Below are 23,936 nucleotides of genomic sequence, written 5' to 3' on the forward strand. Positions count from 1 at the left end.
AGTAAAAGAGCTCGAGTTTGACGTTCTTTCCAGAATGGATGCAAGAGTAGTTACCTTTCTTCACCATTCTGGAGTCCGTGTCCAATGGGTTTGGTGCCTCCTTCAGCATTAACTGGAGCCCCTAAGAGAGATAAAGCAGTAGGGGTATGACAGTATATCGATATGGTGATATATCGCAATTAGAGATGTCCCGATCGATCGGGATGATCACGTCATTTTCAAAGTATCGGAATTGACAAAAAAATATTATTATTATTATTAAATATTTTTTAATATATTTTTTTTTTCATTAAATCGTTTTCTAATTGTAGTTAACGTTACAAACATGTGTTACACTCTTCCAAAGTCTTTAGTTTAAGCTTAAGGTAGGGTTATCAAATTTATCGCGTTAACGGTGAAAATTAATATTTTTCACATTTATCACGTTACAATATTTAACTCATGCGCTGCACAACACACTCACGCATTGTAGCGTTCAGCCTATAATGGTGCAGTTTTACCCATACAGTTTAAAGAGCTAAAAGGCAGCGTAAAATGAGTAAAGTGAATTTTGGCAGCCTTTGGAGCTTTTTTTAAATGGCTAAATCCTTACAATCCCTCTCCCAACGATTAGAATAATCATGGGAAGCAATTTGGGGAAGGAAGGTAGTAATTAATCTTTTTCTTAACACCCTATGTATTTCCCAACGCAGGGAAGATATATCAATTGGTACCACGACGCACAGTCACTTCCCATCATGCATTTGGGCAGAAGTTAAATGGCTACAGTATCATTTACTGAAAGCTCAACAAATTCACTAGATGGCAATATTTAGTCACAATATACAAAGTCACATTTATCCATTAAGAATTACAAGTCTTTCTATCCGTGGATCCATCTCACAGAAAGAATGTTAATAATGTAAATGCCATCTTGAGGATTTATTGTCATAATAAACAAATACAGTACTTATGTACTGTATGTTGAATGTATATATTCGTCCGAGTTTTATTCATTTTTTTCTTAATGTATTGCCAAAATGTATATGATCGGGACTAATTATTGGGAATGATTGGAATTGAATCGGGAGCAAAAAAAAAAAAAGCAATTGGATCGGGAAATATCGGGATCGGCAGATACTCAAACTAAAACGATCAGGATCGGATCGGGAGCAAAAAAAAAAAACATGATCGGAACAACCCTAATCGCAATACTTTGTATGTGCCAACCAAAAGTTAAGATATAGGCCTACCTGTAGTTATAAAAATACATCACTGCTTAATAAAGGAACCAACAGTATGATTTATATTTTTTTTTTACGTAAGTACATATACAGCAAAAAAATGACTTCAGTATCCAAGAAAAAAATGAATAAAGTAAAAGCACGAAAGTGCTTGTTTTAAAATTTACAAGTAAAAAGTAAAAGTATTTTCACCTGATGAAAAAATGTACAGTGCCCTCCATAATTATTGGCACCCCTGAAAAAGATGTGTTTTTTAGCTTCTAATATATATATTTTTTAATTCAAATAATATGGGACCTTAATGGAAAAAAAGAGAAAACTCCAACCTTCAATACAAGTGCATTCATTCAGTCGGGAAAAAATCCCACATAAAGAAAAAATTATTTGACAACAAATAATGTGTGTCACAATTATTAGCACCCCTGGTGTTAATACTTTGTACAACTCCCTTTTGCCAACAAAAGAAGGTCTGGGGACTGAGATGGCCATGAGAGGAGCTTGATTTTGTGTCTGGTGAACCATTTCTGTGTAGATTTGGCCGTATGTTTAGGGTCATTGTCTTGCTGAAAGACCCAGTGACGACCCATCTTCAGTTTTCGGCCCTAAGGCAACGGATTTTGATTTAAAATGTCCTGGTATTTCAAAGTATTCATGATGCCATGCACCCTAACAAGGTTCCCAGGGCCTTTGGAAGCGAAACAGCCCCACAGCATCACTGACCCACCCCCATACTTCCCAGTGGGTATGAGGTGCTTTTCAGCATGCGCATCTTTCGTGGCACGCCAGACCCACTTAGAGTGTTTGTTGCCAAAAAGCTCAATCTTGGTCTCATCTGACCAAAGCACATGGTCCCAGTTGAAGCCTGGGACCGTGTGTATTTTTGTGTGAGAGTGGGTCGATGCGCTCACCTTTGAGGTTTTATCACGTGTGAGAGTGGAGTGAGGCTCAGATGTGACACAGTTTGCAGGAGGACACAGTGCCGTGTGACCAACTTCACCGTCTGATTTAGACTTCAGCAACTGGAAGAGTAGAAGTGGCTTTTATACACACTCTGACCAAAGAAATCAAAGCCAAAAAATATTTAAAAATACTTAACAGACATACTTTTACATTGGCAATGCATTGTCTCTATAGAGCAGGTGTGCTTTTGTCTATGAACAAGAGCAACTCCATATAACTAAACGTGAAAAAGTAATCCGTTGTTTGAAGGGTTGGACTATGGAGATAAACCTAAAGGTATCGTTTTCATGAATGTATTTTGTCAGGATACAAGTTGTCTTAATAAAAAAGATAATAAAGTTGTGTATTGCGAAAAAAGTCATAATATTGTTTCAAAGCCTTGGAATATTTTAACAAATTAATGTCAACAATACAATTTGTTGCTTATAATACTGCGATTTTTTGTTGTTGTTTTTTTGTTTTTGTTTTTTGCAGATGACAAGGGCGTCACTAAACCAAATATAATACTGGGGTACAGCGGCGAACTGGCGAGCGAGCATAATTTCCTAATTTCCAGCTGCTTTACAAGCATTTTATTTGTCACTGAAGTCCTTGTAATCTGTAACAAGATGTCTTATTTTTTATTTCTGTTTGACTCAAACAGCATTACTCTTCCAAATGATATCAGAAAGTTATTTGCTGACAGCAAGGATAAATAAGCAATAAGGAATGAGATCTGTAAGCTAGGTAACCCACCTAGGCAACATAAACCACTTTTAGGTCAAAACCTTTTAGTTGGGCAACACTGATTAATTGCACAACAGTTAATATGATGTATCCCCATTTTTGTCCAGACAAAGTAGAGCACAGAGTGTAGGAAGAAGTGAAGGAGAGATGGAAGTTGATGAGCATTAGCAGAGGTGAATTGACTATCAACAAGGGATGTCCCAATTTTGATTTTGAACAAAAAAACTTAAATAAGTATTTAGTCAACCACTAATTGTGCAAGTTCTCCCACTTGAAAATATTAGAGAGGCCTGTAATTGTCAACATGGGTAAACCTCAACCATGAGAAACAGAATGTGGAAAAAATCCCAGAAAATCACACTGTTGGATTTTTAAAGAATTTATTTGCAAATCATGGTGGAAAATAAGTATTTGGTCAAACTAAAAGTTCATCTCAATACTTTGTTATGTACACTTTGTTGGCAATAACGGAGGCCAAACGTTTTCTGTAACTCTTCATAAGCTTTTCACACACTGTTGCTGGTATTTTGGCCCATTCCTCCACGCAGATCTCCTCTAGAGCAGTGATGTTTTGGAGCTGTCATTGGTCAACACGGACTTTCAACTCCCTCCACAGATTTTCTATGGGGATGAGATCTGGAGACTGGCTAGGCCACTCCAGGACCTTGAAATGCTTCTTACGAAGCCACTCCTTTGTTGGCCTGGCTGTGTGTTTGGGATCATTGTCATGCTGAAAGACCCAGCCACGTCTCATCTTCAATGCCCTTGGTGATGGAAAAAGATTTTCACTCAAAATCTCTCGATACATGGCCCCATTCATTCTTTCCTATACAAAGATCAGTCGTCCTGGTCACTTTGCAGAAAAACAGCCCCAAAGCATGATGTTTCAACCCCCATGCTTCACAGTGGGTATGGTGCAATTCAGTATTCTTTTTCCTCCAAACACGAAAACCTGTGTTTCTACCAAAAAGTTGTATTTTAGTTTCATCTGACGATAAAACATTCTCCCAGTCCTCTTCTGGATCATCCAAATTCTCTCTAGCGAACCGCAGACGGGCCTGGACGTGTACTGGCTTCAGCAGGGGGACACGTCTGGCAGTGCAGGATTTGAGTCCTTCGCGGCGCATTGAGTTACTGATAGTAGCCTTTGTTACTGTGGTCCTAGCTCTCTGTAGGTCATTCACTAGGTCCTCCCGTGTGGTTCTGGGATTTTTGGTCACTATTCTTGTTATCATTTTGATGCCACGGGGTGAGGAGGGAGTTGAAAGTCCGTGTTGCCCAAGGACAACCCCAAAACATCACTGCTTTAGAGGAGATCTGCATGGATGAATGGGCCAAAATACCAGCAACAGTGTGTGAAAAGCTTTTGAAGAGTTACAGAAAACTTTCGGCCTCTGTTATTGCCAACAAAAGGTACATAACAAAGTATTGAGATGAACTTTTGGTATTGACCAAATACTTATTTTCCACCATGATTTGCAAATAAATTCTTTAAAAATTAAACAATTATATTTTCTGGCTTTTTTTCCACATTCTGTCTCTCATGGTTGAGGTTTACCCATAGTTCATAGTTTAAAGCGCTATTTCTGACTTTTCATGATACATAAAAGCTAAAAAAAAAATTGCTTCCGCACCAGTGCCCCTGCTGTGCCCCAGTATTGTATTAGGTCTAGTGACACCCCTGCGTCTTTGTAGCAACCATGTTTTTATCCCACATTACAACTTGACAACTCATCAGAACGACTTTCCAACTTGGGAACTCAGATCTCCCGACACACATCAACTGAAAGTGCTTCCCGGAAGTGTCAATGCATATGCCTATCACAACTAAACTTACGTGTATAAATTATCATATTAAGGAGCCATGTGCAGATTGGTTATATGGAGTGAATAGAGTAATATGACCATATCAAGTACGCAGGCACATTCTGCAGATTATGCTATGTAGACTTAAAACTCCTAAGTATTTTTTTTCCCCCGGTGAAATAGAAACTGGGGCCCTGCATATCAATACAGGTGCACATGACCCTGTGAAATATGTCTGGCGACACCCATACTTAAAAAAGTGGGACTTGGTTCTCAAGAAAATATGCATTTTGCCCTTAAAATTGGGACTTTTTTCCCCTTGTACTGACACATATGTATGTTATTTTTACATCACAATCATACAGTGCTGGCCAAAAGTATTGGCACCCCCGCAATTCTGTCAGATAATGCTTAATTTCTCCCAGAAAATGATTGCAATTACAAATGCTTTGGTAGTAATATCTTCATTGATTTTGCTTGCAACGAAAAAACACAAAAGAGAATGAAAAAAAAAAAAAATCATAATAATTTTACACAAAACTCCAAAGTAGGCGCCCTTGGTAGCACAACCTTTAGACAAAATAACTGCAAACAACCACTTCCGGTATCCATAAATGAGTTTCTTACAATGCTCTGTTGGAATTTTAGACCATTTTTCTTTGGCCAACTGCTCCAGGTCTCGCTGCCCCAGAAGATTTAAAGGGTGCCTTCTCCAAACTGCCATTTTCAGATCTCTGTTCTAGGTGTTCTATAGGATTCAGGTCTGGACTCATTGCCGACCACTTTAGAAGTCTCTAGTGCTTTCTCCCAAGCAATCTTCTAGAGATTTTTGAAGTGTGTTTGGGTCATTGTCCTGCTGGAAGACCCATGACCTCTGAGGGAAACCCAGCTTTCTCACACTGGGCCCTACATTATGCTGCAAAATTTGTTGGTAGTCCTCGGACTTCATAATGCCATGCACACGGGCAAACAGTCCAGTGCCAGAGGCAGCAAAGCAACCCCAAAACATCAGGGAACCTCCGCCATGTTTGACTGTGGGGACCGTGTTCTTTTCCTTTTCTTTTTTGCCCTGTAAACTCAATGTTGATGACTTTTCCCATAAAGCTCTGCTTTTGTCTCATTTGACCAGAGAACATTCTTCCAAAACGTTTTTGGCTTTCTCAGGTAAGTTTTGTGAAACTCCAACCTGGCTTTTGTATGTCTCTGGGTCAGAAGTGGGGTCTTCCTGGGTATCCCACCATAGAGTCCCTTTTCATTCAGACGCCGACGTATTGTACGGGTTGACACTGCTGTACCCCCTCGTACTGCGGAACAGCTTGAACTTGTTTGGATGTTAGTCGAGGTTCTTTATCCACGATCCGCACAATCTTTCGTTGAAATCGCTTGTCAATTTTTCTTTTCCATCTACATTTAGGGAGGTTAGCCACAGTGCCAAGGGCTTTACGCTTATTGATGATACTGCGCATGATAGACACAAGAACATTCAGGTCTTTGGAGATGGACTTGTAGCCTTGAGATTGCCCATGCTTCCGCACAATTTTGCTTCTCAAGTCCTCAGACAGTTCTTTGGTCTTCTTTCTTTTTCTCCATGCTCAATGTGGTCCAAACAAGGACACCGGACAGAGGTTGAGTCAACTTTAATCCATTTCAACTTTTAAAAGAATATTTAGTTATTGCCACCACCTGTTATGTGCCACAGGTATATAATTGCCGCTGTTAATTACACAAATTAGAGAAGCATCACATGATTTTTCAACGGGTGCCAATAATATTGTCCAGCCCATTTTTGAAGAAATGTGTAAAATGATAATCATTTAACTTTTTTCCATTATTTTTGTGTTTTTTTCATTGCGAGAAAAATAAATGAAGATATTACTACCAAAGCATTTATAATTGCAATCATTTTCTGGGAGAAATCAAGCATTATCTGACAGAATTGCAGGGGGGCCAATACTTTTGGCCAGCACTGTATATGTGCAAATATCATGTAGCGGTGCAATTCTTTTTTCAAATGTGGCAAAATTTAGTTATATTTTTTTGTGTGTGTGTGTGAATCCTCACAGGTACACAGAACCTTATTTGATCACCTTGGTTGCATCACCTGAAGCAGGAAGTGAGTGAAAGTCATGAGTTTACCTGCCCGTGTCTGCGTGCAGAAAAAGATTTTGCGGGCAGCGGTGGGGGACAGGATCGAGGTTCCCCTGCAGCCATGATGTCCTGGTACCAGCGCTCGAGGTTAATAGGTGGCATTGCATTCCCGCTCAGCTCAGGCTGGCTCTGAAGTGGTGAAAAACAGAGCGGCCAAAAGAGAAAAGAGGCAGGAAAAGCAATAGCATCAACAAGGGCTATTCATTTCAGAAGGGATAGCAGGAGAGAAATGATGAGCCCAAACCTTTGCAGAGAGAAGGGAGGAAGAGCCACCTGAGTGGCACGTGAAGGCGGAATCAGTAGAAGCGATTTGGAATAATGCAATTGATGAGGAAGAGGCAGGATCAAATCTCTGTACCCCAATAATGTGGCGTAACTGCCCGACCGTGATGTAGTCCTTCCACAGAGAGTGGAAAAAGGGAAGCGCAAACAGTAAGAAAAGGAGGCATGAACAGTTTGGTGCTGGAGAGAAAGCGGCAAAGATCTGGCAAGCATTCTACCTCACATGGCACAGCGTCAGCTCCAGCAAGGGAGAGGCAGTCAAGGGCAGTAGGAGAAGGAGAGGGAGGGTGCACAAAAGCCTTTCCATACATCTTATAGACATCAGACATCCTGAGGTACTCCTGAATCATCAGCCAAAGATAAGCAGAGACAAACGGCTAGCCACATCGTTAAGTACAGCTACATCACCGAATGAGATCCAAAACAAGAACTGTATAGTAAAGTCTCTTTTTTTAATTTTTTAATTGTTAGGACTATAAGGTCACACTGATTAGCATAAAACAAATAGGCCAAACATAACACTTGTTGGAGCGCCATATTTGAGTAATATTTTGTACTCTAGTACTCTCCGTCAAAAGCAATTTAGCTGCAATTGATGTCCAATCTATTATTAGCTAATATGGATTGAACATCTAATGCTGTTAATGTTTGTTTTTAGTCTACATTTTATTCTTGTTTTTACACACACTCAGTGAATACTATACATATACAGTCACGTGAAAAAATTAGGACACCCCATTAAATATTCAGTTCTTATTAAGAAATGTTCATAGATCAATGGCTGATCTTGTTTTTCTTTATCTCTGGAAAAGAAAGTGATTTAATTGCAGGTAAACAACTAAAATTAACATTATTTTACTCATTAAACCAAATTTATAAACAAAAATGCATATTCTAACAGAGGAAAAAGTTAGGACATCCTACCACCTAAAACCTAGTGTTACCTCGTTTGGCTGAAATAATTTCAGTGAGATGCTTTTTGTAGCCTTCTATCAGTCTTTGACATCGGTCTGAAGAAAGTTTGCCCCACTACTCAAAGCAGAATACTTTCAGCTGTGAGATGTTTGATGGGTTTCTTGCCTGTACAGCCCTTTCAAGTCACCCCACAGCATCTCAATGGGATTAAGATCTGGGCTTTGACTCGGCCATTCCAGGACTCTCCATTTCTTCCTTTTCAGCCCATCTTTGGTGGATTTACTGGTATGTTTTGGGCAGTGCTTGATTTGTAAATCATAAGGTGCCGGAACGCAAAGTACATATGACACCGCAGGGATGACAAGACAGGCACAGGTCCCGGAACATACACAGAAAATGGTGCTGAAAACAACACGCAAATGCCCGCTTACCATGCAGTGGGATTTACAAGCCTCAATTTCAGTAATATCCATGGTATAAATGTCATGACAACACTTTTCAATTATTTAGGCCATACTCTGCACAGCACAGGCAATTGCCTACATAACCACAGGTGGGACTTACAGTAAGTAATGTACAGTCTAACTTGTAAAACATAAAAAAAATCTGAGATTACAATAAAGCACACAAACCCATTCTATTGCGATTTTCATCCCCCCTCCCGTCTTATCTGGCCCCAAAGTTCCCACCGCTTTACAAATCGTGCAGCCCAAACCTGAATTTCCCATAAGGGTACTGGTCTGTTGCTCCGGCTGTTGGTGGTCCACCTGGCTGACTGCTGGCGCTGTAGCGTGCCCGCACTCCGGGTGGCGCTGAACCTGACCAGCTGCTGCCACGGTAGCACCCTACTACTGTCCACGAACCTGGCTAGCTGCTGCGGCGCTAGCCTCCTGCTGTTAGCATGCTTCCTCCGTTACCATGATCGCTCCAGCTGCTCTCATCGCCGGTTGTTGCTATTCTGACTCGTTTTGAACCATCTTCCTTCTTTTTGAAAAAAGACAGTAATTGAAACTTTTCGGCTTGTTGAAATACCGTTTGATCCTGGCTGCTTGCTCCCCAGATGGCGCAAATTTCCAAAGTTTTTTTTTGTTGTTTTTATGTCAGGGGCGTGATTTGTGGGTTCAGCTTTTCAGTGCATCAACAACTCTCTGACTTTCAAATTACCTTAATTTTTCATTAACAACATGCAATTCTTGGGATTTGTTCTGTAAATGAATTTATGCATATTATTATTTTATTTTATACTGTAATGCCCTTAACTATGCTCGATCACTTTAAGAGATGCTGGGACTGGAGAGCTGTGAGGTAGTAGGAAGCGAGGGGGAGACGGGCGAGAAGCAAAAGTTAGCGGTCGAATGTGGCGGCAGTCCGTTGTTATTTTGTTTATGGTTTTCTTATTGTTGCCAAAATAAAGTGGAGAAAGCCATCAACTACTCCTCTCCTTCTTTCCCCCCATTCAGGGCTATTAAAATACATTTTTAAAAATGTTTTTATATTATTTTCTTTCCACGAGAGTTGGCGGATCGGCCCAAATAAGTCCAGGAACATAGGGAGGCCAAAATCAAGTTGACAAATTAACCCCTTTTTTTGGTTCAATGTCATGTTGCAGGGTCCAGTTTCGCTCCAGCTATAATTCTTACACAGATTATGTCACAAGTTTCTCAAGCACCCTCTGATACACGATAGAATTTATGGTGAATTCTATGATGGTGAGCTGGCCAGGTCCTGCTGCAGCAAAGCATCCCCAAACCATGACACTTCCACCTCCATGCTTCACAGTTGGTATGAGGTTCTTTCTGGAATGCTGTGTTGGGTTGATGCCAAACATGTCCTCTTTTCGGGTGTCCAAATAATTCAAATTTAGATTCATTTGTCCAAAGAACATTATTCCAGAAGTCCTGTTATTTGTCTACATTCACTCTGGCAAACTTCAATCTGGCTTTCATGCTCTTCTTAGAGAGCAAAGGTTTCCTCCTTGCGCACCTCCCATGAAGATTAAACTTGTGAAGTCTCTTTCTGATTAGGGTTAGTGTTAGGCATGCACTTTTCACATCAACAGTAGCAAGAGCCTGCTGTAGGTCCCGTGATGACATTTTAGGGTTTTTGGAGACTCCTTTTAGCATCTTGGGGTCTGCTCTTGGGGTGAACTTGCTTGGACGGTCAGACCTGGGCATGTTGGCAGTTATTTTGAATGTCCTCCACTTGTAGACTATTTTCCGGATAGTGGAATGGCTGATTTTATATTCTTTTGAGATCTTTTGAAATCCCTTACCAGACTCATAAGCGTCGACAATCTTTTTTCTGAAGGCCTCCGACATCTCCTTTGACCTCACTATGGTGTTTTCTCTCACTTTAACAGTCAGGGGCACACCAAACTAAATGTGTGGTTTAAATAAGGCAAGCCGCCTTCAAAACACTGGGTAATGATGTTCTAATCATGTGCACCTGATGTGATACACCTGAGTGCGTGTGATTTTAGCCATTTTAAGTGGGATTGAATGTGGGGGTGTCCTACTTTATTCCTCAACAGAAAGAAAGTTATGAAAAAATAAAATAAAAAACTTTTTTTTTCTGTTTTAATTGTTTAGTTCTATAACTTGAATCTCTCAAGATTGCTAAAATTGATATAAAATATCCATATGACCAAAAATGTTCAAAAACACAGGGTTCCATAGAGTGTCCTATTTTTTTTCACATGACTGTAATTGGGCTGGTCTTGCATTGAATCTCATTTCAATATGCAGGTGAACCCGTAGTAGGTATGGCATGCCACCAATCAGAATGCAAACACTTGGCATCTACGCTTCAAATGAACATGCTTAGAATTCACTACATATTTTGTTTGAAATTCTTCTATTAGTTGTCTGTTACCTCCTGTAGCCTAACGGGGTACACTTCAGGGGAAGGGTTGTGTAAGGTAGAGGAGGGACATTGGCTATGAGACAGGTCATCATCAAAAACAAGGTCAGGTTCGTTGATATGGAGTAAATCCTGTTCAAAAAGGTTATCAAGTTAAAACAAAAAGCTGTGTGTGTACGCTCTCGTGTGTGTATGTGGCATCCTTCCATACTAATTCTCTGTTGTGCTCCGTCTTACCTCTTTCATTTTGCCGTTGCTCTTTGGGAAGTTTCTGCCACCTGTCATGGATTGGTACCGGTTCTCCAGGGCGCATAATTTGTCCTGCTCCTGTCGAAGAGTATTGTCATTAGTAGTTTTCAATTGCAGTCAGTGTGACTCTACAAGTACCTTATGTAAAAGCTGTAAAGTAGCCGCCCTTTCTTTCGCCATCCTTTCACAGTCGTGAGTAGCTTGTAAGCCCAGTTGCTTCACCTGAGCATCCAGAGTTGCCATTTTTTCCTGCGAAGAGATGATGATAATGTATATGAAATAGTAAGTTGTAACACAGTGAACTGTGAAAACATTAACTCAGTCACTTCCAGCCTTGGTATATGTACAGTATAGCAGAGGTGATTGTTCTAAGACTGCAAGGCAATGTCATAAAATAATTGACTAAATATGCGCTCAATTTTTGTTCAGAATCAGCTTATCACTGGTTACAACCCAGCTTACTTTTGGTCCATTCGCGCAGCTTCATAGGCCTTTAAACGGTGCGGACGCGTTGCATATCCAGAGTTGAGAGTGCATTGTTCCACTACTGCGAAATGAAACCAGTCATTGGCTAAAGGTTGGGTTTGTCCTGCAAATTGGACGCTGTGTGTCCCTGGAGGTCTATGGGCAGTGGGTGGGGTTCTGCTGGCCTGGACGCACAGTTTCCTTGCGTGATAATTGGATGATCTGTCTGAGGGTGAATCTCTTTTTTGATTGGCAGCGAAATGAGCAATCAGCAATCTTGTTAACATCCACAGGAATTTTCCATTTTCATTCCGTTGTTCTGAATTGAACCAAAGACTTTCTTAATCATCCTAGCGACCTTTTTTTTTTTTTTTGTTAAAAACGACTTGTGAAAAATCTAGCTTCTATTTCTGATGTTTTTTTTTTTCTTTTGCAGTTTGGAGACTGACTTCTGTCACTGTAGTTTCTTTCCTTACTGAGCAGCGGGTATTGCTGAGCCCCCACTTTGAGCTTCCCCTCCTTGAAACACCAGCATCCGCCGTTGATGTGTACGTTGTGTTATTGAGAGATTACTTTCTTTCAGTAACGAGCAATCGAAAGCGTTCATTTCTCCAAACCAGTAATCTGATTAAAGTTTCCTTAGTGTGTGTGCATTACTATTTTGTTATTGGTTCGTTAATGTATGTAGAATGAAGAATATTGTTGTCATGTACGAAGAGCGTTTTGAATAGAGAATGTTAGAAAGGTTCCCTTGACATGTTCGTTTCCATGGTAACTGCTCATAGTTACTTCTTGGTCTCGAGTGTTTAGGGACTAAGAAAGGCGTGTACCAGCACAGGTGTACATTTGAGCCAAGTGCAGCCACCTGCTGAGATATGCGAGGGAATGTTGATTAGTGTGCGTCTTTGAATGAACCTGAGTAAATTTTCCTCCAGTCTGGAGGGTTTCAGCAATAGGTTGGAGCCGCTACATGCGCAGCCGTTTCGTAGCTTTACCATTGCAACGGCGAGTAGTCGTCGCTCTCCCTCATCCTCGCAAAGTTGTCGACCATTGATTACATCATATTCGTGTTGCACATTTATGCCGTCAGGTTACGTGTTTGTTTAGTATCTTTGGGATGTCATATAAGTCCGACTGAGTGTAAAGTGCTCAGTTGCCGCCACGTTTTGTGGCCTAATTGACCGCGCGTCCGTACGGCATACTTCCGAGTTGTGAGCGGGCATTTGCGCCCACCCCCACCTTAGTGTTTACTGCACTGTGCAATTCATTTGTGTGTTGTTCATTATTGTGCAGTCAATTTGAATTGTTTTACATTGGCACTGATATGCTGATAACCCTAACTTGAACCCTAACCCGAAATTCAGAATTTTTGACATTCGGCTTGATCTTCGAGTTAGCGGGGTTTAATTTCAACAAATTCCATGCAGTTTGTCAGTTGGTTGTTAGCTTCTGGGCTCCGGAGTGGCTAAGCTAGCCCAAGTCAATGGTGGTTGAAGTCAACTCCATCGACTACTTAAACCTCCGCTAACTCAGAAAGTCAATTACATGCGATGACATTTTTCTGTTGTCATTCTCATAATGTAGCAGCAAAGGGAGAAAATTGGTAAAAAGTAACTTAAATTACTTTTAAAGTAACTTAGTTACTTTGATAGTGAAGTAACTAGAATACTTTTTTGAAGCGTAATCAGTAATTAAATTACTTTTTCAAGTCATCTGACAACACTGGATGCATAGTATTCACAGGTTATAAATTGTGGTAGTTAGTAGAAGAATAAAACAAAAATGTCATTAGGTGTTTTTAATTATTGTAAATCTGAAATATGAGTTTGTCACCTTCCTCTTGGCCACGCTGCAGTGATACTCGGTTTGCTCCTGAAGAAACTGCGAGCACTGGGTCTCCTTTCTCTCTTCCAGACTGCTTTCTTCCTCCAATTGGCAGAACTCCAGTTCCTCAAATTGCTTTGTGCCAGCTTCCAGAGCTTCAGCTTTCTACCCATGCACAGACATAAGGTTGAATAAAATATTCAGGTAAGAACAGCAAACAAGAAGCCTATCACAGTGCCTGTTTTTTTTTTTTTTTTTTTTTTTTAAATAAATCACCAAAGTGATGGAAATAATAATAATAATTTATTAATTCTGCATATCCTGCTACCAGACCAGGTGACAGGTATTTATTTACCTCCACGTTACATGCATTAAATGATTAAAAGGGGATTATTGCAGTACAGCACATGCCAAGTTTTAGCGCAAATGTGTTAAGGTTAATGATTAAAAGACAGATTTTTCAACTCCAGTCCAATCGAGGGAATCAGCAGAAGTAGCAAAAGCATAGTCTGGGGCATCATACTTACAAGAGGCATTGAAAAATAAGATATTTCAAGAAAGATAGGCAGAACACAAGAAGAAATCAGAGCACACGTAGTATTATTATGACATTATTATATAGTTTATCATCTGCATGTAGTATGCCTCTCTTTGTTGTTCAGTATATGGTAACTCACTGTTGCCAGCCTGTGGGCTGCGTGAGAACACTGACCCTGCTGAGCTGCTCCTGTAACTGTTCCCTTAGAGACAAGGGGCACTTATCAAACTGCCTCTTCAGCTCATTGTACTCATTCCTCTGCTTTTCCAGGACCTTCCGCTCTGCCGAGACATTAGCCCTCCCCTATAAACACATGGAAACACACACACACATACACACAAAAGATTGTGTCTAAACTATGAATGAGCATGATGAACTGCTTATGAGTTGAGTATTTTTTTTATTCAGTTGCAGAAGTTGCACAACAAGTTTTTTTTTTAGTTCCTGCAATTGCTATAGTCAACCGGCTGTTCTCGATTGGCAACAGGGATGAGAAGGGTTGAATTACTTTTAAGTCAATTCAAAATTATTATAATAAATCATTGCACAGTGATTCCTCGCAACATCGCGCTTCAAACTTTGCGCCCTCAGTCCATCGCAATTTTTTTTTTTCAATTAAAAAAAAAAATACAGATGAGCTGTCCCAAGCCGATCGCGTAGTCTCACTCTCCTTCCCTCCCTTTCCCTTCACTTTGTTTGTCAGGCAGTGCACTTGCACTGAAGTTGCTTATTAAAGTTAACGATGATTGACAGATGTTTGTGTTTCATCTTGCCAGAATCAGGAACTTCAAAAGCGCCGCATTTGTCAATCATTGTTTAACTTGTTAAACAGTTGCTGTGGCAACTCATTGTGTGTAAGTGAGCAGCATGAGCGGATTGGAGGAGACTCTCAATGAAGCATTGAATAAAGCCAAGCATTTTTCTAGTACTTTATTCTTGTTTAAAAATAATTCGGTAGGCCAGTAACATGTTTAAAACTTATCATAATTATTACATTTGAAGTGCTTAGAAAACATTAAATATATATATATATATATATACTAAAGATGTCCCGATCGATCGGCATCCCGATCGATCACGTCATTTTCAAAGTATCGTAATTGGCAAAAAAATATCGGACATGCCTTATTTTAATAAACTTTTTTTTTTTAATTAAATTGTTTTCTAATTGTATTTAACGTTACAGACAAAATGTCTTACACTCATCCAGAGTCTTTAGTTTTGGCTTAAAGTAGGGCTATCAAATTTATCGAGTTAACGGCGGTAATTAATGTTAATTAATTTAATCACGTCAAAATATTTAACGCAATTAACGCATGCGCTGCACGACTCACTCACGTATTGTCGCGCTCAATCTATAATGGCGCCGTTTCACCTATATATAGAGCTGAAAGGCAGCGTAAGATGAGTAGAGTGAGTTTTGGCAGTCTTTGGAACCTTTTTTTAGTTGGCTAAAGCCTTACAATCCCCCTTTCAATAATTAGGACTATCGTGGGAAGCAATGTGGGGAAGAAAGATAGTTGTTGATCTTTTTCTTAACACCATGTGTTATTTTCCAACGCAGAGAAGATATATCAATTGGTGCCACTATGCACAGTCATGGGTGCACTTCCCATCATGCATTTGGGCAGAATCGTTAAATGGCTACAGTATCATTTACTGAAAGCTTAACAAATACACTAGATGGCAATATTTAGTCACAATATACAAAGTCACCGTTATCCTTTGAGAATTACAAGTCTTTCTATCCGTGGATCCCTCTCACAGAAAGAATGTTAATAATGTAAATGCCATCTTGAGGATGTATTGTCATAATAAACAAATACAGTACTTATGTACTGTATGTTGAATGTATATATTCGTCCGAGTTTTATTCATTTTTTTCTTAATGCATTACCAAAATGTATATGATCGGGAAAAATTTTCGGGAATGATTGGAATTGAATCGTGAGCAAAAAAAAAAGCAATCGGATCGGGAAATATCGGGATCTGCAGATACTCAAACTAAAACGATCGGATCGGGAGCAAAAAAACATGATCGGAACAACCCTAATACATACACATACTTTTTTTTTTTTAATTATACTTCAGGGAAAATTATGTATCTTATTAAATGTATCTCTTTCCAATGCTAAATCTGAATAAATGCATTGAACACACACAATTAATTTTTTTGTTGTTGTTGTTGTTTTGGGGAGGGGTGTGCTACTTCGCAGTTTTTTCACTTCTCGCCGCGGGTTCTGGTCCCCATTAACTGCGGAAAAAAAGGGATCGCTGTATTTCATGCCATTTGAAAATAAATGTGGAAAAATATTCTTGTTCACTGAATTTCTTCCGCAATCAATGCCCATTCCTAGTCCAAACACTTTAATCTGAAAAGACAGTTAATAAATGTTTAAAAAATTAAAAAACCATGCAATCAAGTAGGCATGCACCGGTATGATATTCTGACGGTATGATAACCTTAAGCCAAAATATCACGGTTTCACGGTATTGCAATTACAGCTCTAAAATGTGTTACTCTGAGATATCTGGGTTTACAAAAAAAAAAAAAACATTGAACAGGACTTTTATTTTTCAAAAAATATTTGCAAATTGGAACATAAGTATAATGTTAGGTTAAAATAATTTTTAAAAAAAGTAATATTCTAAATGAAATTAAAATAAATGCAGTCCTTTAGGTGAGCTTAAACTCACAGCCACAGCTCAACATTATTACCATCAAGACAAAAGTAATTATTTTCCATAAAAAGGACGTGTGTATGACTCGTACCATGTTGACATTATAGACACACACTCTCTTTCTCAACACAAGACAGTTGCCAGAGAGAGAAAAAAACACATTTTATCACCGCTAGACACACTAAACACGCTGGAGTTAACTCTCATAGCTGGTGGAAAACATTCATGACACTGTTTACCAACCTTTAATTTTGTATAAATACCCAATCATATTGGAGGTATCGCCTCCTCGGCAGTCACCTTCTCTAAACATGTTTTACATGTCGGTTGGCCAGCCTCCTCTAAGGCTAGGTTCATACTGCAGGTCTTAATGCACAATTCAGATTTTTTTTTCGTATCTGTTTTTTGGGCGTGTCCTTTCAGGCTGCCTTTGTCAATTGAGCCCGTTCAAGTATTATGCATGTGCACAAATTCGCAGTCCGACAGCGTTAGACAAACTGACCCGCATGCGCAGAAGCATCAAAACAAATAACTACGCACTGTGCATGCATGGCGCACACATAAGCCTGATGTGTCTGCAACAGTTTGCCTCGACTCAGCCATGGAAGCAATACTGAAGTATTGCTCATTAAGCGCGCCGTAAGAAACCCAGCATTATCAGGTTTATCCTTTTCCTCACTGTATTTATTTATGACTGTGGTCAAGCCCGCCTCCTGCATAGTAAAAGTTAGGCGCTAACGCTCATGAATAGCTACATTGCTGCCGTCTTGCGTACGGCTCTCGTTCTTTGCTGACGTAATTGCTGCATGAATTCCGATTTGGGAGACTTGACAGTTCAGACCGCCGCTACATTCTGGAAAAATGTGCCCAGATCAGATTTAAACCAAATATGAAAGTGACCCAGATCGGACTTGAAATGGTCCACATCTATGCAACTTGTCCCGTTCAGACCGTCAAGTTAATGCCTCACTCGAGTCGGAAAAACATTTAAAAAATCGGATTCGTGCATTAAAATGAAATGAAATATTTATTGTCATCATCATCGGTGTCACTGACAATCATTGACAATTACAAATGTCATATGATTTGCCCGAAGGAACCGAAGAAGAAGACAAAGGCAGACGGGAGGAAGCATATGCTTATCTGTTTCTAGTCCCCCCATACACCTAAAGACGCACAATCAGACATGGTACAGTTACATACACCATATGGCACAAACTGTACAATAACACTTTCAACAATCTTGGGTTTACAATAACTCAGCGTCCAGTCAAGCAGCTCGATTGCGGTTGTTGACACAGCAGTCTCTCGCACAAGATTTGTGGTCTGAAGTTCAGGGCGTACAAGGTTATGGCTTTGTCATGTCCCTGACAATCTAGCATCTATTTGCTGTGAGAACATTTTGTTGTGGCTATGTGTGTGGCAAAAGTGATTATGTGTTATCACAGCTGGTGTGAGTAGCGACTCAAAATGCTTTTCTTTTAAGTCTCTTTAAAAGTGTACATGGTGGCAACAATTGGCGCACACAAGAGGAAAATCAAACAACATGTTGTACATATTTTAACCCAAGATTAATGTCTCCACAACAAAAGACATGCTTATTGTTCATTTTAAACAGAATCTTTTCCATATGCTGCCCTCCCAGTCAAAATGAATTGGACGTCCATCGCCGTCCATTGAAACCTGCAGTATGAACCTAGCCTAAGCAGCGGCCGTCTGTAACTTTTCTGTAGCTGAAGTATTCCCATACTAGCGATTTCGTTTTCTTCGATGGGGGGAAAAAGTTCAGGAGTTTCACCTCCTCCAGCCATCGTGTAGCACAGCTGACTCACTGACACTGAGCAACAAACAGTTGGGGAGGGTTGAGCTTTGCAGCTGCAAGTGAGGGATTTCTCCATGCATTCTTGGAACATAAAAAATACCTAATACCTTAGGGACGGTATGACGGAAATTTTTATGCAGTTTTGAAATCTTGATGTTTTCATACCACGGTATACCTTAAAACCGGTAATCGGCACATGTCTACAATCAAGCATCATTGACCAAGGCAGTTTAAGTAAATTAAAGCATGTTGTCATATTGTTAGAGATTAAAAAGCTTCATTAATATTGTACCTGGGATTGAAATCAACATTAAAAGTTCACAAAGATAAGGAATCAGCAGTTAGGTGTTAATTAAAACCAGTTAGGTATTCAAATTAGTAGGATTAAAATTCCACATGCAGCAAGTTTTATTCTTAATCCACCACAAATCATGATTTAGGAATTCTAAAAGTGGCACTATGACTGGATGTATTCAGCACCTATTCACATGCATTAATTTTTGTTGTTGTTCATCGTGTGATGTTTATTGGGCTCCACGGTGTTGTGCAAACCTTCTCCTTCTCTTTCTGGGTGGCTTTGTTCAACTGGCTGAGTTTGAGCTGGAGCTGAGAAATAAGCTCCCGTTCAGCCTCCTCCTGTTCCTGCTCTGCCTGCCTCTCGGCCTGCAACAGAGCCTGCTCCATCTCCACCTGAGGGGGACAGTTGAGATGTCACTTTGGCCCATGCTGAAAGGATAATGAAGGAGATAGTACCTTTCCTTATAGGCACCGTCTAACTGTTTGCATTATTCTATCACACTTAATATAATCAATCAGGGAATAGTATCTTTTCTCATATTTACCAATTGACTGTTTGTATTACTCTAACACACCCAATATAAAATAAATGGCACTTACACCATAGTTTAAAGAAAACAAGCAAAATATAGGGCACAAGACGCCTTCTTATCAAGGAAGCCCAATGTGTGTGTCATGCAACTGACTGAGCAAGATTGACGCTGACAAACCCACGTCTGCTCCACCAACTCTCGCAACAGTCCAGAACAAATGGTGGGACGCCCAGTCCCAACACAAGGAACACCGGAGAACGCCCGATATCCAACTGATAACACGACTGACAAGACTCCATGAGCCCCTTTGACGCTGAGGTGGCAAAATCCGCAACCCTCGTTGCCCTGACAACAATAACTCTCGAATCCTCCTATCCAATCCACAAACAGACAATAATTCTAAACAGCCCAAACTGCGCTAGAAGATGATCCTAAACAAACCCTTCTACCTGCCCACGACCCGCCCCGCGAGAGCCTTCAAAAGACTGAATGTTTAACTAATCATTGCCATTTTTTCTCGGGAACCTTTTGTTGACTTGTGAAATGGTGACCTTGCCTGCTCGCTTGAGTCTGTTTCTGTTTCACCTTGCTGTTTGATCGCTGTCGACCTGAATAAATTGTCAACTTGTGCTTTGAAGCCTGCTTCCAGCTTTCAAAATGGAGTCAGTACAAAGGGTTAAGACTAAGGTGAACGCGCAAAGTTTGGCCTTTTAGCCGGATTGTTGGAGTCTCGCCGGCCCAAGTCGTTGGAGCTCCGCCAGTGCGGGTCCGGCGGTTCGGTTGGCGTGATTCCGGCTCTCTGGCTAAGAGGTCAGATTCCTTCAATAACCTTAAAGTGCATGTGACACGAAAAAGCATGTTTATTTCATAATACACGCGGTATTTTATGCTCCTGAATGATTTGGACCGCTTGGATATGTGTGGAAGCGATCGCTATATTTGTTTAGTTTTTTTTAATCCCACGCCATGAAAATGAGTGACTTCCGGCTTCGGTCTTGCATTGAGGAGGAGGGCGCTGTGACGTGTACGGGTGAAGGCGTCCTCTTCACTAAACAGCGGTACTGTTGTGTATGAGAACTAAGTTTCAAAAGGTTCCCATTCACCGTGGATTTTGACCAAAACAAGCCCTACTACTGTGGGACCATCGGACTTACGAGGAAGTGAGTAAACATCTTGTTTTGTATTATGTCATATACGAATACAGCGATTACAAAGTAAACACTACAAACCTTCTTTAAATAAAGGACTACTTACGTTTCATCATTGATAGGCATATCAAAAGCCCTCCTCGTGCACATTAGCTGCACGTTAGCTGCACAGCAACTGCAGCCGCCCTCCTCCGGGGAACAAACTGTAAATTGCTCTCAGCCGGGCGGTTTGCCGATCCACGAAGACAATCGACAACCCAGTCGTCACAATCGACAACCCAGTCGTCATGTCAAATAATCCGGGCTAGTTATGTGTGATTTTCTGTTTCGAAGACTTTGAAACATTACTCGGTTCGGGTTATATGTCCGATTTAGGTGTCATAAAGTATCGTTCGGGAGGTGCGACAGTAAAGGTGAAGTCGACAGTTTTGACCATTATGGAGTAATTTTGCCATGTCGTCCTGAATAAGTGCATTTTCATTATTTCCTATTCCATTTAGCATAAGACTGTTATTTGTCATGACCATGCCATTTATTTTGCAATTGGGGAAAATACTTGGATAAAAAGAATATCCTGTAAAAATATTGAAATAAAGAGACAGAAACAATGAAATTTTGCAGTTCTCTTCGTCGCGTTCTCCTCGTTGTGAATAGTTCCCCCTCGACGGGCTGACTGGTCCTTCTCAAGCCATTTATTGAGCTATTGGGGAAAAATACTTGGATAAAAACAATATCCTGTAAAAATATTGGAGTAGAGAGACTGAAACAATGACATTTTGTGGCTCTCTTCGTCGCGTTTTCCTCAATCTGAATAATTCCCCCTCAATGGGCTGAATAGTAAAACCGATGAGCCCATTCACTCGCTGACGTCATCCACCTGTTGGGGACGCTAGAGCCTTATAATGGTAGGCGTGGCTAACCGGCAGATTAAAAAAATAATTTCTCGTCATCTGCGCTTTGCTAAATTGTTGTATATAGACGAATCGTCTCAAAATATGATTCTAATTCACATAATAATGCTATTTAAGACTTTTTTTTCTCCTGTCGTATGCTCTTTAAAACACCCATTTAACAAATTTTGGATTAGCTTTCACCTCTTGTTTGGTCTCTTTGAGCTGCTGTTCCAGCTCGCTGACTCTTTGCCTCAGATCATCCACCCTGGCCAACATCTTGCCCCTCTCTTCTTCCAGGTAAATGTGCTCCTGACCGGCAGACAACTCTTCACACTGATGTCAGAATAGGTTGGAAAAAATATTATTATGTAAAATCATACTCTTTCTACAACAGTCACGTGAATGCAAGTCAAAAAATGGTTTGAATTGAATTAAAACTTTTGAATGACCTCTTGATGCGTGCTCTCCGTGCTGCTGGACTCCCCCGCCTGGGCCTCCTCATCGTTCTCCTTCCCCTTCTGCATATCTCCACCTGCACCTCTTCCTCCCCTTAGCAGTCCAGTCCTTACTACCTCCGCCAGTTCCGCCGCGCTGTCCTCATGGTTATATCCCGCGCACAGATTGAGGATGGTCTCCAGCCTCTGGCGCTCCTGCAGAAGAGGGGCGAGACAGCAAGAGGGCTTGATTCATACTGTAGATCCTGTTGCAGTGTGTGCTTGAAAGACACTGTCCCATTTGAGCAGCTGTCCCAAAGCCACAGCGGCTAGACGGCTGAAATGTGATAGCAAGACGCCCAAAGATGGTGTATTTTGTTTTAGGAGGGGGGGCAAGCCAAGTGAAATCATGGGAATTAGACTAAACTTACTATCATTGGTTTGATTTACTTGTTGAATTAACATTTTTGCAGGTTAGGTGGACATTCGTTCATTCGCTGCCATCCCTCCCACTTCAAACGGATTGAACGTCTGTAGCCGTCAGTGGCAGTCAATGCCAGGCAATGAGGTAATTTTGGGCTATCTAAGGTCATTTACCTGTTGATTTTCAGTTACTTCCTGTTGGTTTTTGGTTATTTTACGGGTCACTTCTTGTTTATTTTGAGTTACAGAACAGGAAGTGACCTGGGAATCACCCAAATGAATAGGCAGCTACTCAAAAGGAAATGACTTGTAAATGCCCTGAAAATTGGACAGAATGACTGTGAATGCTCTGGTTTCGAATGAACTAACGTTCCCAGTCTCAATGGATTCGACGTCGTGCACCGTCAATGGAGCCTTAGAGTTAACTGAGACACTATTACGGTGGAAGATTTTGGTAGCAACTTGTTGGTCCCTGATGCATAAGTGGGTCAAAAATGACCCGGTGAGGTTGTTTTCTTGAAATATCTTCAGAATGAAAAATTGTTATCAATTCATATTCCAGGTATTCCTCAAAAAACATGTTTTTGATATGATGCCATTCAAATTTTTGATGAACTTTTTATACATTTGAAGAAATTGTCATTTTTGTATTACTACCCTAAGCTTCCACAAGTGGGTCAAAAATAACCCACATGAATTTTCTATGGAATCCAGTGGGAATCTTTCATTATCAACTTTGGCTGTCAGGAATAAATTTACTGTGGACCACACAGACTAGGTATGTAAAAAGTGACATCCCTTAAAAAGATTATTTTACGCAGCAAGAGCTGATATGTTTACTGTAAATATTATGTCCATATAGTATTTTGTGTGTGTGTCTTTCATGACTCTGTACAAATTAACCTACCGGTACTTCATAACTAGCTAGCTAACTAAGGCTAGGTTCATACCGCAGGTCCTAATTAACAATTCCGATTTTTTTTGTCATATCTGTTTTTTTGGCGTACCCGTTCAGACTGCCTTTGTCCATTGAGCCTGTTCAAGTATCACACATGCGCTCTAATTTGCAGTCCGAGATGCGTTGAGAAAACTCAAACACACAGAGCCACAATACCCTCAGAAATCGGTCAGTGCCTCCACAAGGGCTTAGCACCGCTGTCTCACCAAAAAGATGCATGGGAGCTCTTCATCATTGATGATAAAATACAAGGAAGGATGAAGTCTATTGCTGTTCTGCTTTTTTTGTTTTTTTCCAAAAAATGTTAATTGAATCATAAAGATATTTCAAGTAGTGTTGCACCGATACCATTTTTTTGCCCCGATACCGATACTTGGCTGTGCAGTATCGACCGATACCATACCGATACCACCCCGTTTATATATATATATATAAAATTGTTGGTTTTTTTGTTTGTTTTTTTCCCTCCCCCAAAGAGCTACATAATTGGATGTGAAATCATTGCTATCAAGGCTTTGTCAGCCTTGCTTACCTTTGCAAAATAGGAAAAGGATTTGTACAAAGTATAATACTAGCCCAACAGTAAGAAAGTAAAAATAAGTTCATAATAATGAACGAACTGAGTAAACTTTTTTAGACCTCTCAAAGGCCAAACAGTGCAACTTTCATGAAATTATTGTCACATTCTGCTGCTGGTTAGATTGTGTTTTGTTGCTGGGCTGTTGGTGGGGGCGTTCCTGACGTCGCACCT

General features: G+C 40.3%; 1 protein-coding gene across 7 annotated transcripts in view; it reads right to left on the reverse strand.

The window, feature by feature from the left end:
• phldb1a (pleckstrin homology-like domain, family B, member 1a) overlaps window positions 1–23,936 on the reverse strand; it is a 79,408-nt gene that overhangs the window by 13,563 nt on the left and 41,909 nt on the right. Inside the window, exons 8-20 of one of the 7 annotated variants that reach the window (XM_057820093.1) lie at window positions 21,820–22,020; window positions 21,572–21,703; window positions 19,052–19,189; window positions 14,170–14,298; window positions 13,467–13,622; window positions 11,307–11,417; window positions 11,157–11,246; window positions 10,932–11,051; window positions 7,364–7,486; window positions 7,108–7,260; window positions 6,852–6,992; window positions 2,132–2,242; window positions 55–121 (exon numbers count right to left, since the gene is read on the reverse strand). In XM_057820093.1, coding sequence (XP_057676076.1) covers window positions 55–121; window positions 2,132–2,242; window positions 6,852–6,992; window positions 7,108–7,260; window positions 7,364–7,486; window positions 10,932–11,051; window positions 11,157–11,246; window positions 11,307–11,417; window positions 13,467–13,622; window positions 14,170–14,298; window positions 19,052–19,189; window positions 21,572–21,703; window positions 21,820–22,020 — 1,672 coding nt within the window. The remainder of the gene's footprint in view (window positions 1–54; window positions 122–2,131; window positions 2,243–6,851; window positions 6,993–7,107; window positions 7,261–7,363; window positions 7,487–10,931; window positions 11,052–11,156; window positions 11,247–11,306; window positions 11,418–13,466; window positions 13,623–14,169; window positions 14,299–19,051; window positions 19,190–21,571; window positions 21,704–21,819; window positions 22,021–23,936) is intronic. The other 6 variants (XM_057820095.1, XM_057820094.1, XM_057820097.1 and 3 more) reach the window with 6 other exon arrangements.

Source organism: Corythoichthys intestinalis, chromosome 18 (assembly GCF_030265065.1).
Source record: "Corythoichthys intestinalis isolate RoL2023-P3 chromosome 18, ASM3026506v1, whole genome shotgun sequence".
NCBI lineage: Eukaryota > Metazoa > Chordata > Actinopteri > Syngnathiformes > Syngnathidae > Corythoichthys > Corythoichthys intestinalis.